General features: G+C 39.3%; 1 protein-coding gene across 1 annotated transcript in view; it reads left to right on the plus strand.

Annotated features, from left to right (window-relative positions):
• Positions 1–17,579, plus strand: part of LOC149302291 (cytochrome P450 2J5-like) — a 23,690-nt gene extending 6,111 nt beyond the window's left edge. Inside the window, exons 2-9 of the mRNA XM_089482401.1 lie at positions 3,669–3,727; positions 9,978–10,140; positions 10,750–10,899; positions 11,332–11,492; positions 13,183–13,324; positions 13,676–13,863; positions 15,885–16,026; positions 17,404–17,579. Coding sequence (XP_089338527.1) covers positions 3,669–3,727; positions 9,978–10,140; positions 10,750–10,899; positions 11,332–11,492; positions 13,183–13,324; positions 13,676–13,863; positions 15,885–16,026; positions 17,404–17,579 — 1,181 coding nt within the window. The remainder of the gene's footprint in view (positions 1–3,668; positions 3,728–9,977; positions 10,141–10,749; positions 10,900–11,331; positions 11,493–13,182; positions 13,325–13,675; positions 13,864–15,884; positions 16,027–17,403) is intronic.
• Positions 17,580–18,607: the final 1,028 nt, after the last annotated feature.

Consider the following 18,607-nt stretch of genomic DNA (forward strand, 5'->3'; position numbering starts at 1 on the left):
GGTTTGGATTTAACAAACTACTGGGGCAAACTTATTTGAAAGGAGAAGCAATGCTAGAACAAGAGGTCATAGTCTAAAAACCAAAACAGAGGCTTAGATGTAACCTAAGGAAGTTCTACTTTACTCAGAGGGTAGTAGATAAATAGAATAATTTCTCAGCAGTAGCGGTGAACGCTTAGAATGGGTACAATTAACAGACATGGGATAAACGTAAAGCTTTCCGCACTATTCATTATAATCATAAAGCGTTTCCTCACCCTTACATCAGGAAAAATGGGCAGACTATTTTTCTATGTGTCTACGAATATTTCCTTGCAATAATAAAAAAATATTGAAAAAAAGGTGGTTAATTAGCTTCTGTGGATACGTCTCCCATTACTCTTATCCCAAACATTGTGTCTCTGAATTACATAAATGTGTTTTTTTCTCTAGATTGTTTTATAGGCATACTCGTGGCATGTAACCGTAACCTTTTTTTTTTTGCATTTGTGGAGTGCTGTTTACCTTAAACTAGGCATCTACAAATTAATGAGTGCGTTCGGAAAAAAAAAGTAACTTGTTCATAAGGTTGTCATCTAAATATAGCCTAAATTAAATAAAGCGAATTCCTTCAAATTGATTTATAACTCAAGATAAAGGGTGCAGAAAGAGAGTGGGGAATAGGGCTACTCAGGGCAGTCTACGGGCATGATATTCCCATGGGGGTACCATATCATTGGTCAGGCATAGGATGGCACAAAATCTACCACTGCTTTTCGTATTTTCTTTATCTTCTCCTGCAGTCTCCTAGATTTTCCCTAAGCCCATTTATAAATTCATGATGCATTTTTAATATGCAGCTCCTGTTTATCAGCAGATAATGTATTATAATGTAGTCTCTTTCTGTAATGTACATTTCATTACTGACAGATGTGTTTGATTGATAGAGCTATAATTGCATCATTTCTTTTTTGAAAATAATTTCCACATGTCAGCATTATAAGCTCATAAATTGAGCCAAACGCATCTATGGGAAATATGTAGATCAATTATTAAGATATTTAGGTTATCTCAATATCTTGCTATAATTTAAAGATTCCTTTAACCTGAACTGGGACTCATATCTGGTATCTTTAATGTCTTGTTTCCAAGTCATAGAGCCTCTTCACTCATAATAGGTTCTAGAAAAGAAAGTGTACAATAAGCCAAGGTCTACTTAGTCCAGACCTATGTACCAAATATCAGATTATTTATCCAACACAAAATCTATCATCTGGTGAAGTTCCTCTGCAGTCACTATCTTTTCTACTGACCTTTAACATATGCCATATCTGGGGGCACCTCTCAGATTGAAACACTATACTGGGTGCAGCACGCTACCTGTTAGGTACAGTCCTCCATTGCCTAAATGGGCCAGTTTGGGAGATCAGAAATATCCATACCTGTGAACTAGCGGCTACCCAGAGCCTACCCTTGCGGAGGCGGACCAGAACTGCCCACTGACATCAGTGGGCAGTCCTCCTGACGTTGGTGGTGTCATGGTAACCACCTGACCTTGAGGACACACTGCGTAGATTTGGATTTGGATTCCTGGAGAGACTCCCTGCCTGCCCAGTCCTCTCTTATGTCTAAGTCGCCCTGTGCTCATTGGGGGGCACAGGGAGTCTGGAAAACCCTGTCATCCCTAACTAGACTCCCATGAACTAGCTGGCTATGGGGGCTCCATATGGCTGGAAACGCTCCATGTGCCTGACCGGACGATTCCTGGTGTTGACCCAGAGAAGGGATATTTCCATACCTAGCATACCTTGCAAACGAGGGTGCAGACTAGCGCACCAAGGAGCTTGATGACTGAACAGGCTGCTGCTGCTGCCCTAGTCTAGAATATGCTACTAGTGTTCAGGTCTAAAATAGAGACAATATAATCAGAAGAAGAGGCGCATGTACATAGGGAGAGAAAACAAAACAAATTTCCACAATAGTGTAGTATGATTAAGTAAAGCAGACTAGAGATACTACTGATTGCACTCACAAAAGTAAATGGATATCAGGCTCTTCAAATATTGTAAAAAGGATTTCTTTAATAATTTCTTGAAATCTATAAAAGTAACAGCAGCAATGGTGCAGTATATTCCAACTTCATACACTTAAAATACTAAATCCACTTACAAGACATGATGGCATAACTAGAGCCCAGTATAAGTAAGGAAGTATAAAAGGTGATATAACGTCCTCTGGAAAGTAGTCCTTTCAAATAAAAAGTCTCTCAACGTGTTTTGCGGGTTTGTCCCAGCTTCTTCAGAGGAGTGTGATGAATAAAAGCAGATGTCCCTCGTTCTGTGTGCCGGTTTTTAAGAACGATCGTGATGTGAATGCTGGGTACGTACATTCCTACGTCATTGGTGTAATCCATCACGGGACGTATTTCACGATAATGTGCCATCTTGAATAAGGGAAAATGCCCTTTCTTATTCTTCCCCTTCGATACAGAGAACTGCGGACGTGGTGACGTTCTTTTAAGTTTCGCTTTACCACTCATCTTGGAAAAGGAAGAAAACACAGTACTATCAGAAAGTCTATATCGTTTCTCATCACATTGATAGAATAATAGAGCCGCAGCCGTCCAAACTGTGTATACCCGAAACACCAAAGTGATCATTACAATGAATAAAAACTCGGTATCTAAGAGACTTATTTTGTATTTGTTCTTATAGTAACAGAGAGTCCCTTATTTTATTTGTATTATTAGTAGACTATAGAATAAAACATTTCTAAACATTCTAAAATGCATTCGGATATTTCTCACTACTATGCAGTTTAGTGTTCCAATATATTCAATTAATGAATTAATATATTAATAAATTAGTAAAATAATATTAAAATATCATATGAAATATTATAAAACCCAATAGAGACATGCTGTAAATGTGTTTCAGGAGAACTGCCTGCACTTATAATGACTATATTAAATTTCTGATGAAATGAAATAAACGTCCTTTTGCCATAACGTAAAAATTCATTAACACCAATTTTTATTTCTCTTCTCCTTACCTGCCACTATTAAAGGGCAGTGCCATGCTGCATAAACATTAAAATGAAAAACTAGTCAATCTAGTTTCAGATATTGCTAATCACGCCCTAACGATGGGCATTTAATCTAAGTATTTTAAATGCAGTTACAATAAATGAAGACATTTTGAAATACACCCAACCTAAAGGCTAATTGTCACCATCATAATTTATAGCATAATTACATTAATTTAGTAAAAAGGCCTCTACATTGCTCTTTTTATTGTTTACCAGTGTAATTGTTTTAGATTAAAATGTAATCCTGTGTAGGCGACACACCAACTTTCACCACGCCAACTGATCTTGAATACTGCCAGACTGTACCAGTCCCTTTCCTGGCTGCCCATACCCTCCATAATACTTAACCCTATGAGGGGGGGCAAAAAACAAAGAAAAAGAAAACAAACGGCCCAGGGCATTTCACCAGGAACACTTATCATACAACCATGTGATCACCAATCCCTGGCAAAGGGAGCCGTAATGTTAATTTTGTTTGCAGGTGTGTGTGTGGGGGGGCTATGCGTTAATGTCTGATCTACATGACAGCAGGGGTCAGATAGTTTATTTCAGCGTGCCAGCCTGCTGGCAACCTGATTTTTTTTTTTTTTTTTTTTTTACAGGAGCAGTCACTTTACATGAATTGAGCATTGTCTTTATTGTGAATGCGATGCATTCGTTTGTAAAGGAAGTCTTGGGTGACTGCGCAAGGTTTCTGGCACTAGGAGCGTTAATGGCATTTCATGAGGACTGCCTCGGGAACACAGCGATCAAGCCTACTGCTGGATAACTTTTTTAACCCCCCCCCCTTTTAAAAAAAAAAAAATCATTTCTGTTTCCACATTACTAAGGCTGCTGGTTGGTCAGTCACCCACTGAATGGAGCCTCGCTTTCATTTAGAACACGTTGCATCCATTCATAATGGAATTGTTTTAAAAATGACCAGTTGCTCTGTAGATGATGATGAGATGATGAGGAAGTAACCCTACAACCATAAACCAGAATGTCACCTGCAGGGCAAAGCCTGATGTGTTGAAGCACATTCTCTTTAAAGCAGTGTGGTTGAAACCAATGTGTGGTTGACTACACTTGTATTCCACAGAATTGTGCACATAGCAATCTGGACCTACAGAAACAACAACAAAAAATGATGAGGGCAGCACCCTTGTTGCATCACTGGTTTATTTGTGTGAAAAATTGTCAACTTAGATGTATTAGCTCCATAATATAACTGCACATAATTAACACAATCAAGACACAGGCACTCAGATCCACCATCAGTTTGATCTGGGCATGGCTTGCAGGCAGTGTAATTGTATTATACATATAGATAGCATGTGGTCCATTTTGATATTGGCTTGTATGTTAGCATCAATTTTTTTTCCCTTAGGTGGAATAATGATTGTTGTTTTCCTTTTTCTAAGAAGATAATAATGATTGTATGGAATACATTTAATAAAATCTGGGTTTTTTAGAGGTAATCTTTTGAGATGTCTTTATCTTATTAGCAATGTCACATAACCTGTTATGCCATACCGAGAAAGAGGCAGAGAGAAAACTATTAGAATTAATGAGAGTTAACTCTCCCTCCCAATAGGATATTAGTAAATGACTGCGTAGACAATAGAACAGTCATCACCAAGCTTGGATCCTGCAAGGTTAGAACTTGTTTCCTCTCTTTTGACTTCCCGGACTACACAAATTATATTGTATTTAGTTTTCACTGTCTTGTGGTTGAATGTTATGCTGTCTGTGCCTGATTGGATAAAGAGAACTAAATTTAAAGAAGGTTGGGAGCAGTCTTTTTATTTGGGAAAATAGGTCCACAGCAGGTAATCTATATCATTATACAAGTAAGGGGAGGGGAGGTGTACAGAAAGTTTGTGCTCTAAGGTTTTAACTATCCTGAATGTAATTCATGTACACATATATCAAACTTAGCTTCTGCGTCTTTATGTCATACTTCTGTTGTTTCTTGGTTCACACACTATACCACACTACTCATTCACGCATACACATGCTTACACTTCATATTCAATTTACTTACATCCAGCTATTTTCCTTATCTATGTTTCTGCGAGCGGCTCCTTTAGTAGCCGTGTTACAATCTGCTCAATAGTGACCAGTAAAGTGCTTAGAATGCTTAAAATATGCATAAATGTTTCTTCTAATTAGCTACTTGAGTACTAGACACTTAACCTCTAATCAAGTAGTCAATTGAAGCCTTTGAAGAGATTTTATTATCAGCTACTTTAACGCCTGATATTTAACATTCACTTTTTGAAGTGACCTTTATGAGATATTTTCCCCCTTTTTAGTTAAGTTAATGATTTGTCTTTCTTTGCCTCACATTTTATATGTTACTTTCACGACATTTTGTATTTGCTACATGTTTTATTAAAACATGTTATGATCACAGAGCAAATATTGTGTAAAGACATGTTACATGTTTGCTTACAGATGGTTACATAGCGTAGCAAAGTGCGAGTGCATGTCAGTGGCAATTTATAATCACAGATCATATACTGTGCGGAATTTTGTCACAGTTTACAAAAGTTTGCTCATAAGCTTTTATATAGAATAACGAGGTATGAGCACAAGTTCATGAGTAAGCACCAGATCAAGCCGTGAATCGTGTAAAGCCTTTGGTTTGCCACCCACTGTTCTGATCCTGTATGAGCTTCGGAGTACACTGTTATGTCCACTGTGAAATTCTAATAAACATATGCACCATAAACCCCAACATTTCAGGTGTCCAAAGCAGGACACCTTCATTAAGGTGTGTTATCTTTTGATCTCTCAAGCCTGCCCATCATCCTCACTACCTACAATAGTAGCAGGACTATACCATAGAAGACAAGACAGTTGGGAGGTATGTATGTAATGTACATATGCAAGTACTTTAGTTGAGGCTCTACACATGTCTTGGGTTGCACAATCCAGGTAAACCACACAGGTGCTGTTCACTGGCATGACCAAGTCACATCCACACCTTAACTTACTAACCAAATCAATACTTCATTAAGTTTAAAAGCAGAGTGTATGCACATGTATGTATATTTGAAGTAATAGATTCAAAAGGATTGTAACAATTTGGGACAACAATCTACTTTACACAGGAGGAGTGTTTTGGAAAAAAAAATATTATTGCTCTTTGAACATTTAGATTACCTAGTTGTATACAGTACTATAGTTCAGTATTTAAGAAAAATTTTGTGTTTTGTTCTACTAAACTGCCCGTTTCTCGTAGTACCCGGCGCAAACACATGTTATACATTCCTAAGGCTAGGTTTCCACTTGGGTTTTTGTCCTGCGTTTTTTTCTTGATGAAAAACGCCAAGAAAACTGCCACTGCATTTACCTGCGTTTTGGCGTTTTTTCTGGAGTTTTTTCTGGCGTTTTAGCCTTTCTGTGGAAATTGCTTTTTTTGACCTTAGGCAGTTTTTCCAGCCTTTACAAGTTAGAAGTTTCACCCAGCTAAAAGAGATTAGGATAAATGGCAAGTATCTGCCCCCTCCTGATGTCATTTACTTGGTAGAGTTCTACTTAAACGCCCCCCGGCAGACCCTTTTGTCTCTTTTCTGTGGTTTGTAAGGCATGCTTTATTCCGAATGTCTGCTCCTCTAGGAAGATTGGCCCCAAATGATGGTGCAAATTGTTTGCTGTTGCTTTTGGCACGCAGGATCCAGTTGGGTATGTTTGTTTGTAATGGCATGTTTGTTCCAAATGGTGTAAAATTCAATATGAACTTTGTTTTGTGTGAAACTGTTTGTTTCCAGCCTATTTCTCATAGGACACACAGATACTGGGTCCATCCTCTGCATTGTAACTGTGGAAAAAAACGCCATAAAAAACGCCAAGGCAAAACCCACATGGCTTTTTCATGGCGTTTCTTCTCTCCCATAGACTTCTATTGGAGAAAAACGCCATGATTTCCTTGCAAAAAACGCCAGAGTGTCAACATGCTGCGATTTTGAAAAGCCCAAAAATGCAGAAAAACGCCAAAGAGGACTGAAAAAACGCCAGACAGAAAAAAGCTAAGTGGATATGGCATTGTGCGATTTCCTATTGAAGAACAGCTAACATCTGGCTGCACCGTTTTTTCACTAAAAAAACGCCAGGTGGCGCTATTGGCGTGGAAACCTAGCCTAAAGCTGCCCCTGAATTTGCATGTATGCTTGGCTGATATCCACACTCCCCCAATGATACCAAATATCCAAAACATTCTGTAGTAGGAGCTCTAAAATCCTTGAGATATTCCCACCTGTCCCTATAATTTGCACCTTCACTATATATACCGTAATAGATTTATTTTAGGAAGTGTGATGTCCTCTTGGAAGATTCTCATCTGTGCGTATAAAACTATAGAATCTGAAAATATAAGGCGATTCTGGGGCATAATTGTGAATGGGAAGCAAGTACCATGGAAACAGTGGAGTGCTTTTTCTCCTTCACATTTATAACTGGTGTGCCAGTATTAAAAAACAAAGAAAAGAAGAATACAGCACTGTTATTACTAGTGTGTATATATAAAAGGTGTAATTAATGTGTATAAAGTATATTAGGTGGAGAGAAAAAAGGAGGCTCCCCTATTATTCAAAAGCAAATCTATTAATAGAGAGATCAAGTGTTACCTCCTCCGTCGTCCCGCGGGTAGGGGAGCTGAGACGCAGCCCGCGCGTCCAGCCCCCTGCTCGTTCCGTCGGCGGGAACCGCCACCAGGTCCGTTCCACGGATAGACGCGCGTCCCCGCAGAGATCAATGGATCCTGACGGGGCGCGCGCCTCGACGTCAGGACTAACTCATAAATATTCATGTCGCTTCTTAAAGCGACATTTATCTTTTTTCCTTCTCCCCCTAATTAGGTGGGTAGGAGGATCCTGTTATTGAGAGGGATATTTAAACCCTCAGTATGCACTTCACCTTTGCCTGTGATGGTGCCTTATAGCCTTCACTAGTGGTCCTTGATTTGTTTGATAGTTATTGGTTCTGACTCCGGCTAGTTTTTGACCTTTGATGTTTGCTGCCTGCCCTGACCTCGGCTTGTGACCCCGACTACTCTTCTGCCTGACCCCTGAATTGATTATTTTATGTATTTATTTTTGTTCCTGATTATTTTGTACTTCGTTACGCTCCCGTGTCCGCTATACACTTCGGTGTTCCGTTGCTGGGCTCTCCAACTCCGCCAGGAGGCGCCTTTCCAATTTCTGCAGCGAGGATCCTCTGCCGTATTGCAGACGTGACATCAAGTGATAATTACCGATATTATAATAGTCGGTAGCAATAATGTGAAAGAGATAAATAATATTCAGAGTTTGGGGGCTTGTGAACAGAGCAGCTAATCCTTAGAAAGATGTGGAATTCCTCTTGACAAGGGAAGACCTATGGTAACAAAGAATTAACTGACAGAAGACAGCGCTCCAGCAAAATGTTAATATAAAAATATATAATTTATTAAAAGAAAAAATAAACACATATTGTACAAGGAAAATAAAATAACAATAAAGACATACAATAAAAATCAGACAATGCAAAGAATAAGTAATCAATAGAAAAATGCAAAGAAATCAAGTAAAACTCACTGTAGAATAAGTAATACCTGGCCAGGCTGGCGCCGAAATACAGGACGCGTTTCGTTTGGGAACTTCTTCAACTGCAGAGAAACGGTGTGCCAGTATTACAGTATTATAGAAATATGCCCATATATGTGCACAACATTCTACAAAATAAATGCCCTCTTTTTTTTACCACATTTTCGGTGGCTATAATGTCAAGCCACACTAATCAACCATTATATTTCTTATTTAATCACCTTCATGCAGAACATCATCATCCTGACCAGAAGATGCTGGGCACCACCACTGTGTTTCTGGCTCTGATTTTGGGTCTTCTCCTTATACATTTTGTTAAACTCTGCATATGGGCAGCAAAGCTTCCCCCTGGACCTGTTCCCTTGCCAATCATTGGGAATCTATGGACTCTGAGGTTCGAACTCCATCCCAGAACTCTGATGAAGGTACAATATATTAACAATATGGCTGGGTATTTATTTTTCAGCTTTCTTTTTTGTGATTAGGTTTAAAGCACAATAATGAAGGTCTCTCCACCAGCTGTGGGCACAAACAGAGGGACTGATCAATAATTATACCCTTGAGTACAAAGTTACATAGATCTGCTTATTTCTTGCTGTTGATCCAAAAGAATGCAGTTGTGGCTCTTTCCAATTTTGCACAAACCAGGGGAAAAAATACTTCTTGACCCCAGAATGGCAGTCAGATCTCTCCTTGGATCAAGAAGCTGTTTCCCCATAATTAAAAAATTATATCCCCTAATATTATGTTTTCCAATTTTCTATGATTAACAGTTGGTACAACTCGATAAGCAGATTAAGCACCTGCTTAGGCCCCCACTTATATATGACCCCCATGGCAGAGGCGTATACCAATATAACACAGACACGTCTTTGGCTGTAGTTCAAAAGAGTTTGACTACCTACGCCCTTTTGCATGAGTATTTCATTGACACTCCAACAGTCAAATGCATGTTAATGCATATAAAAGGTGCATGACGTCCCTTTGCAAATGCAAGGGAGAGTTCTACAGAATCCGCCATATGTATTCGTGTTCCACAAAACACATCTCAATGTGATATACTGAACTCCAGTCAGCTTGAACGCTGGTCTGTTCAGACCCTTGATTTCAGAGCTGCAATAGGTAAGGGTTCTAGAAGAATGCACATTAAAATACTAACATAGTCTTTAACTATGCATTCCTGCTCAAAGGGGATATCAGGAACATTAGACTGTCCCTTTAATGTAAAAAAATATTGTACACTGCTGAATGCTGCCTAGTTCTGTGTGTGTCATTACAACCCTGTGAGGAGGTGATCAACTGTTCTTCTAAATTTTGCTTTATTTTTTTCTTTTCACTTAGCTAGCAAAGACTTACGGAAATGTCATGACCATCTGGGTAGGTCAAGCTCCTATTGTAATTCTGACTGGATCTGAATCTGTCCGGGAAGGTCTAGTCACCAATTCCGAACAGCTTTCTGGCAGACCCTTGACACCGTTCTTGAACTATTACTCTGAGGGAAACGGTAATCGTTACATAAATATCTGCATTTCCTTTCATTTGTAATGTTTGTCCTCTCACCGGGTAGGTTGGTCAAAAATTATAGTTGTAAGCACCTAGATAATTAAACCCCAATATAGCTTTTGTAGAGTGCAATGAAACTGAGCCCCAGCACATATTTAAAACAAAAAAGTTTTACCCAGTACAATACTGCCTAAAGCAAAAATCTGTACAAAGAAACATAAAACTTATAATACCTTAAAGTATACAGAAAGGGGAGCACACCCTATAAAGTAAACACATTCAGATTTCAGGGTGCTGCTGAAATGACCAACGTGTACACACAACAAAGCAGGAGATCAGCACACATTTAGCAACTGCTATTTAAAAGCACCTATCTGAGTCATAATTAGTGGGGATTCTGTCACCTTAGTTATATATTGCTCAGCCCCCACTATATCAAAGTACCCAATACTACCTACCAATGTTGGATGAAACCTTTAAGTAACTACTTGCTGTTCCCGGAGCTTATGGGGCATACCTGGTGGAGAGCTCTGATGATATACTATTTAAATCAGAGTTGCCGTGTCCACGCCATTGATTAATAACATTGTATTTATTGCTGTTGCATTAGGCATCATTGTCTCCAATGGAGAAAACTGGAAACAGCAAAGACGTGTGGGGTTGCAGATCCTACGCAATTTGGGTCTTGGGAAAAAAAGTTTGGAGTGGAAAATTCAAGGAGAGGCTAATCGACTGGTCGATGTATTTACTTCAAAGAAAGGTAATTACCGTATTTTAGTTTTCATTACTATACTTAAAGACCTAAAGTGGGGGGAAATGTGCAGCTATATATCCGGGCAAATACGAAGTCTGTCAACTTTTTCAATATGTTTCATTTTTGTGTTTTTATTTGTTGTAACTAAAAACTTAAATTTTTTCCCATCCCTGGATATATGAACATTGCGTGTATATACATTTGCTATAGTACATATGCCTGTTTACCTGTGTTGGTACTAGCTTTACATTTATTATATTACATGTGTAATATAGTATGACTAACTAGAATAAGTATACATTTTTTTAATCCAAACTAAATGTAATTCAAAATAAATACAAAAAATAATATTCCCGCCAGGGAATCGTTTGGTCTTTTGCTATTCTATAATATTCCTTTTTTGAATAATGTAAATATTTGTTCCCTTTCCATTTCAAGGATCCCCCTTTGATCCCAGATTGTTTATAATCAATGCGGTAAACAGTGTGATTTCTTCAGTTATCTTTGGTCATAATTTCTCATTGGATGACCAGACCTTTCATCATTTGACTGAATCCTCAGATTCTGTGTCCAATTTTTATGGCAGCAGCTGGGGGCAGGTAAGCGAAAAGCAATCCGTCAAATGAATTGCATAATTATTGTGAAAATGTCATTTGTATTATATTAATAGGTAATTCCTACCACACAATTGCTCAGACACACAATTACACATGGATGCCCACACCCACACACACAATTACACATCCATGCTCACACACACACACAATTGCACACACATACTCATGCACACAATTAAACATCCATGCTCACAGAAACACAAATACACATACAAGCTCACATACATACCTGTATACAAACACATATACCCCCCCCCCATTACCTCTCACAGCTTTCTCTCTGACCGCTTGCACACTGTGCAGGCAGCCTCAGTTTCACAGCTGGGTCACGTGACGTAACGGGACCCCAATATGTTCCTGTCTCCCCTTGCCAGTTCAAAAGGGTTTAGAAAGGGCCCTCCCAACCTGAACCGATGCAGTGAAAGTTTTTGTGTAAAGGTAATGGCAAAGTGATTTTTTGAGTAGATCCAAACATCATATAATAATAACCCCCAAAATATCAGGTATCCAATCTGACAGGTATATATTCTGTACCCTTGAGTTTGTGGTCCCTAATGTGTGTGTGTGTGTGTGTGTGAGTACTTGTTGACCAACGTTTGACCAACTTGCTCTCTTCTATTTTTACTTCCTAAACAACAATACTAAATTGTTTTCTTTTAGCCAATGATTGTCTCATCTGACGTGTTCTTCAAATACAAATGTTTTATACTATACAATGTTCTTATAATATATGCTTTGGAACTGTGCTAATTTTCAGGGTCATTAAGCATATTAATGATTAAATATTAATCTCTCTTTATGCAGCTTTACGATGCTTTCCCTTGGCTGATGCACCATCTTCCAGGGCCTCACCAAGACGCCATGAGACATTTACATTTTTTTATGGATTTTTTAATGCAGGAAATTAGGCAACACCAACAAAACCCATCGACTGAACCACAAGATTTTATTGACTATTATCTAAATCAGATCTCCAAGGTTGGTTTTACAAATACTGTTCTGGACTCTGCATAAATCTGTGAATGTTACTGCATGTAGATTAAGGTGTTTCAATATTACTGCAGGTTCATGCGTGGAACCTATAGATTTCAGTGGAGGCACTCTCTGGATCTGATTGGCTGTTGTAAGCAGGGGTCACTCGGGGGCAATGGAGTGTCCCTTTAACTGATTACATTACTGATATGGGGTTTTAGTCAGCACAGAGAGAAAGTTGCTTGCATGCCGATACAGGCCCACGCTGGCCACTTGTAAACAGGGCAAATGCCTGGTAGGCTGAGATCAGTCTTAACAATAGAATGGCAAAAGATTTTCATTACCCTGTTAAAAAAATTAGCTAAACAAACCTATCAATATAAATTGATAATAATACATCTAGATCATGTAGGATGTAACCCATAATTCTTTAGTGGTTGGTACTATAACTGATCTTAATAGGTATTCCTCCTGGAAATCCAGACATCCGAACGTCTGAGAATAGAATTAGGCTATATGGATGAAAATAGCTTAACAAGGACCATATTTTTGTCATGGAATGTCCCTATGGATGAAAGGGTTAATCACCTCAGTTTAATATGTGGAGGAGATATACATTCTGGTGTATTGTAGCCAGATAAAATGTTATCAATGATCTTATTTATATATCTTTTATATTTTGTTCTGGTCTATACTGCAGAGTAAGGATGATCGTTCTTCCATGCTGGATGAGAGGAACCTCCAACAAATCCTGCTTGACTTTTTTTTGGCTGGTTCTGAAACGGTTGCCTCCACACTGCGGTGGGGCCTGCTTTACATGGCATTGTACCCAGAAATTCAAGGTGACAGTGAGAGTGCTAAATGAAAAATGTATAATTTAATCCATTAGGGCCCAATTTATTTCAGAGAACAAAAATGCATCCAATATGTTTTTGACATATCAGCAAACCTTTAACTTTAATAAACCATTGACATTTTACCGGTCAAATGCAAAATTTGAGATTTATCTACATTCAATTGTATTTGCTACAACGTTGCAGAAGTAAAATTTTACTTGTGATAAGGTTTGGGTAGCACAAAACGAATTTCTTAAGTTCGTCCAACCTCATTAGCATTGAATAATTTTGTTGCTTGTTTTACCTAAATTTATGGAAAAAAGCTCACTAATTACTAACTGCTCCATTTTAACTCAGCAAAAGTTCAACAAGAAGTAGATGCATTTTTGGAGAAATCATTAACTGTCCAGTATGCCAACCGTAAGGATTTGCCATATACCTATGCCGTGATACACGAGATCCAAAGAAACGGCACCGTTGTTCCATTAGGCCTACCTCGGCAAATCACAGAAGACATCAAACTGCAGGGCTATCAAATTAAAAAGGTAAAAGACTAACCAGTAATTTAGAGGTATAGCAGTTATTATTCCCAATGAATATAAACTATATGACATAAAAGTATGTGGACACCTGACCATTGCATCTTTTATAAGCATATTGGCCATCACATTCCAAAACAATGGGCATTAATAAGGAGTTGCTGCCTCCCCTTTGCAGCTATACCATGCAACCATGCAACCACTCTTCTTTGGAGTGTGTCTTTGGGAACCTGTGCCCATTGAGCCAAAAACGTATTTTTGAGGTAAGGCACTGGTGTTGGGTGAGAATGCCTGGGTCAGAATCACCATTCCAAAGGTGTCCAGGGCTCTGTGCAGAACACTCGAGTTCCTCCACACTAAACTCTTCAAACCATTTTTTATGGACCTTGCTTTGTGCACAGGGGCACGGTCATGCTGGAACAGGATGGGTCTTCCCCAAAACTGGACAATACGATTGTCTAAAATGCCTTTGTATGCTGTAGCATTAACATCACCATTCATTTGAACTAATGGGCCTATTTCAATCCCTGAAAAACAGCCCCAGGCCATTATCCCTCCACCAAACCTTAAGTAGGTTCCATGCATTTGAGTACATAGCATTCTCCTGGAACTCACCAAACCTAGATTCATTCATTCATCAGACTTCCAGATAGTAAAGCGTGATTCATCACTCCAAAGAACATGCTTCCACTGCTCCAGACTCCAGTGGTGTTGTGCTTTACATCACTCCAGTTGACGCTTGGTATTGCACAAAAGGGGTCTATGGCTTGTGTTACTATTCAGCCGTGGGAACCCATTTCACAAAGTTCCCAACGCACAGTGCTTGTGCTGATGCTCCTTTGAGATGCAGTTTGGAACTTTGTAGTAAGTGACGCTACAGAGGACAGGTGATTTTATGTGCTATGTCCTTTAGAACATGGTGGCCCTGCTCTGTGAGTGTGCCTGGTCTACTGCTTTATGGCTGAGCTGTTGTTACACTAGACACTTCAACTTCAAAATTATATCACTTACAGTAGACAGCACAGATCTAGCAAGGCAGACATTTCATGAAGTAACTTGTTGCCAAGGCGGCATCCTATGAGAGTTCTAAGTTTAAAGTCACTGAGCTGTTCAATACCACGGCCAATGTTTGTCTATGTAGATGGCGGCCTATGTGCTTTATTTTATAAACTTGTTTGCAATGGGTATGGCTGAAACACCTAAACTCAATAATTAGGAGGGGTGTCAATTAAAGTAGCTGTTCCGTGTAGGCTGCCTCCTGAAATATCCCTAGATAAGTTCCGCATCAGGTAGAGATGACAGAAGCCCTTCTATCATTTTATTTTTCTCCTTAATGCTCCTAGTCACTTGTAAAATGTGTAAAAATGTTAGTGAAATTGCCTAGAAACAGAGTCCTGTCATTCTTCAAAAGCCCTCCATCACCTGACACTTCTACCTGCCATTTCATGTTCTGCATGTGAAACGGTAAGGCACACATATGTGATTTAATTTGCAAAGATAATTGAGGTATTGTGCTTTAGCATCATTTGGTGAAGAACGGTGACTGTGCTTCATGTAGGAGCAAAGAGGACGCCAGGACCCAGTCCTCCTCTATATGGTTTAATCTCCCCTTAGCGGATATGTAGCACTTCCTTCCATTCCTGTGTCATGATGAAGAGAGGCAGAAGGCTTCCTTGTTGGGCTGGGTGGGAGGAAGGGGTTCTCATTGACAACTGATGCTTATTATTGAAGTGATAAGAAGTCTTCACAGACTATTTATGATTCCCTAAACAAAGTCGAACAGAGAAGCCTCATGCCAAAGCCATGTAGACCACATAAATTTAAGTTTTTATCATAGTTCAAATCTTCAGTGGTAACCTGAAGAGGTCTCAGCTGGGTGTATAGTGTCATCATAATGTTTATAGTCATTATAATACAATGAGTTAAGTTGTCATAGTACTACAGCACAACACATTTTATACATCTGGACTTACTCCACAAGATAACTATATTTGATAATTAACATTTAATTACTGCTTCTCCTACAGGGTACAGTTGTTGTAACATCTTTGGCATCTGCACTCCATGATCCCAACATCTGGAAATCTCATGAAATATTCAACCCATCTAACTTCCTAGACAACAATGGCAATTTTCAGTGCAATGATGCCTTCCTACCATTCTCTGCAGGTAAATATTGGCTGTAGTTCAGTGGGCCAGACATTTCTCGTCTGGTCATACCCCTTGAATATATGTATTGTATATCTAAGCGCTGCATAGATTTTTGGTGCTATATAAATAAAAGATATTAATAATAATAATTAATACCGTATTTGCTTGATTATAAGATGACCCCCCAAAATCTGAATATTAACTTAGGAAAAAAAGAAAAAGCCTGAATATAAGACAACCCTAAAGGAAAAAAGTTTTACCAGTAAATTTTAATTCATGTAAACTATTTTTTTTAATAAAAGCTATGATTGAGAAAAATATTTTTTTGTTTTTATTTCCTTGTATTTTCCAACCTGTCCCCCAGTTACGCACATCTGCCCCCAGGCTTGGCACACCAATATGGCACTGTGGCCCATTATATGCCTTTTAACCCTCTATATGCCGCTGTGCCCCATGGTATGCCTTTTGACCCCCTATGTGCCACTCTGCCTCCAGAAATGCCTTATACCCCTATATCCCATTCTGCCATTTAGGGGGTTAAAATGCATATTATGGGGCAGAGTGGCATATAGGGAGGTATAAGGCACTTCAGGAGGCAGAGTGCTCTATTAAATGCCCCCTTAACGCCACTCTGCCTCCTGAAATGCCTTATACCTCCCTATATGCCACTCTGCCCCATAATATGCCTTTTAACCCCCTAAGTGCCAGAGTGGCATATAGGGGTATAAGGCATTCCAGAAATGCCCTATGCCCCCATTTAACACACACACACACTTACCGGTGCTTCCAATTTCCTGCTGTATTGCCGGGGCAGCGGGTTGACGTCTCCTTCCGCTGCAGCTGGAAGGAGGTGGAGTTGGCAGCGGGGGGTTGTCTGCGTCCGTCGCGCATACCTTCCCCAGCTGTCAGAGATCAGAGTTCCCCGGACCTCTGATCTCTGACAGTTGGGGAAGGTATGCGCGAAGGATGCAGACAACCCCCGCTGCTAGCCACACCTCCTTCCGGCTGCAGCGGACATAGGCTACGCGGATCGCGTAGACGTCAACCCGCTGCCCCGGCAATACAGCAGGAAGCACCGGTAAGTGTGTGTGTGGGGGGGTGTTAAATGGGGGGGGGGGAGACAGGAGGATCCAGGTCCCCTGCAGCGGTGCGGGGGATCTGGATCTTAGTCTCATAATCAGACCTCTATTTGAGGTCTGATTAGAAGACGACCCCGATTAGAAGACGAGGGGTATTTTTCAGAAAAAAACCTCGTCTTATAATCGAGCAAATACGGTATGTCTTACTGAAAGATGAAAAAATGCATTGGGGTAGATGCATTAAAGTGTATATGATGGGCGAAGTATACTTTTAATACAATTAAATCTAATATCCTTTCTCCCTCTAATCCCTCAGGGCATCGTGCATGTTTAGGGGAACAGATGGCAAAGATGGAACTCTTTATTTTCTTCACAAGCTTAATGTATGCATTTAACTTCTGCTTTTCCCAGGGAAGTAAAGTCAATACAAATGGGATACTTGGGACAACATTCACGCCTCACCCATATCAAATTTGCGCCATCCCTCGGTAAATTGACACTCTGCTGAAATAGTAGAGATTCGATTTATTTTCTGATTTATATTATGCTATGGTCTCCCACCCTCAAAGTGTTGCAGTTTAAACATATGCCATATTATGTTTAAGATGAGAATGACCAGACTTGCCCCTTAGCTCAAGTGGTTTAGCTCACTAGTTAAAGGAGTCGTCTGGTTACCAAATTATAGATATTAGTTTATATATAGTTATGAAAAACTTAACACCTCGCAAGCACAGCAATCCATGCCACACACCATTTAGACGTTGTACATCAAACACACATATGATTGTAGAAATCACTCTGCTAAACGCTACACTAAACTATTATTATGTATTATAAAGAGCTAAGCTCACTAAGTTGTATCAGAAGGAGGTTTCCGCTTGGCCATGTATAACGCATATTAAGGCGGAGAGCATTTTTTAAAATAATTTCACCATTCATCTATGGATTTCACAAGCCCAACTGAGAACTTCTTGCAGGTGAAACTTGCTTGGAGAATGTTAAGAATCTGTAAGTGCCAGCAAAATACATACATAATTGACCCAGAGGTTAGACAGATATTTGAATACCCAATTATTTAATGACTGGGAATAAGCCCTGGGTGAAATTCCTCTCTTAAAAGTGCATAACATCCTATGCTACATGACATCTACCTGAAAAATGCATAAATAAAGAATTTTAAAAAATTGGGTTTTTTGTACTCATGCACAAATCATATCGAGATAGTGGGTCGGGGAGATTTAACCATTGAACTGTCAGTTCCAGTGTTTAGTCTACACCTTTGCTCAAATGCTCAAAACTACCACTTCATTAAGAGAATTGAAGAAGTCCACATTATAAGCAGTGGCGTCTCCAGCTTTCATATTTAGGGGGGGCACATGGGGGGCCAGGAACCAAAGTATGGGGGCCAATTATAAAACGGTACATATACACTATATATATATATATATATATATATATATACACACATATACACACACACGTTAGGCAGTTATTTCTCATTCTTTAATATTAGCCCCTGC

The sequence above is a fragment of the Sceloporus occidentalis genome, unplaced genomic scaffold, assembly GCF_023333645.1.
Source record: "Sceloporus occidentalis isolate IW3139 unplaced genomic scaffold, rSceOcc1.0.p SCAF_19, whole genome shotgun sequence".
Taxonomy (NCBI): domain Eukaryota; kingdom Metazoa; phylum Chordata; class Lepidosauria; order Squamata; family Phrynosomatidae; genus Sceloporus; species Sceloporus occidentalis.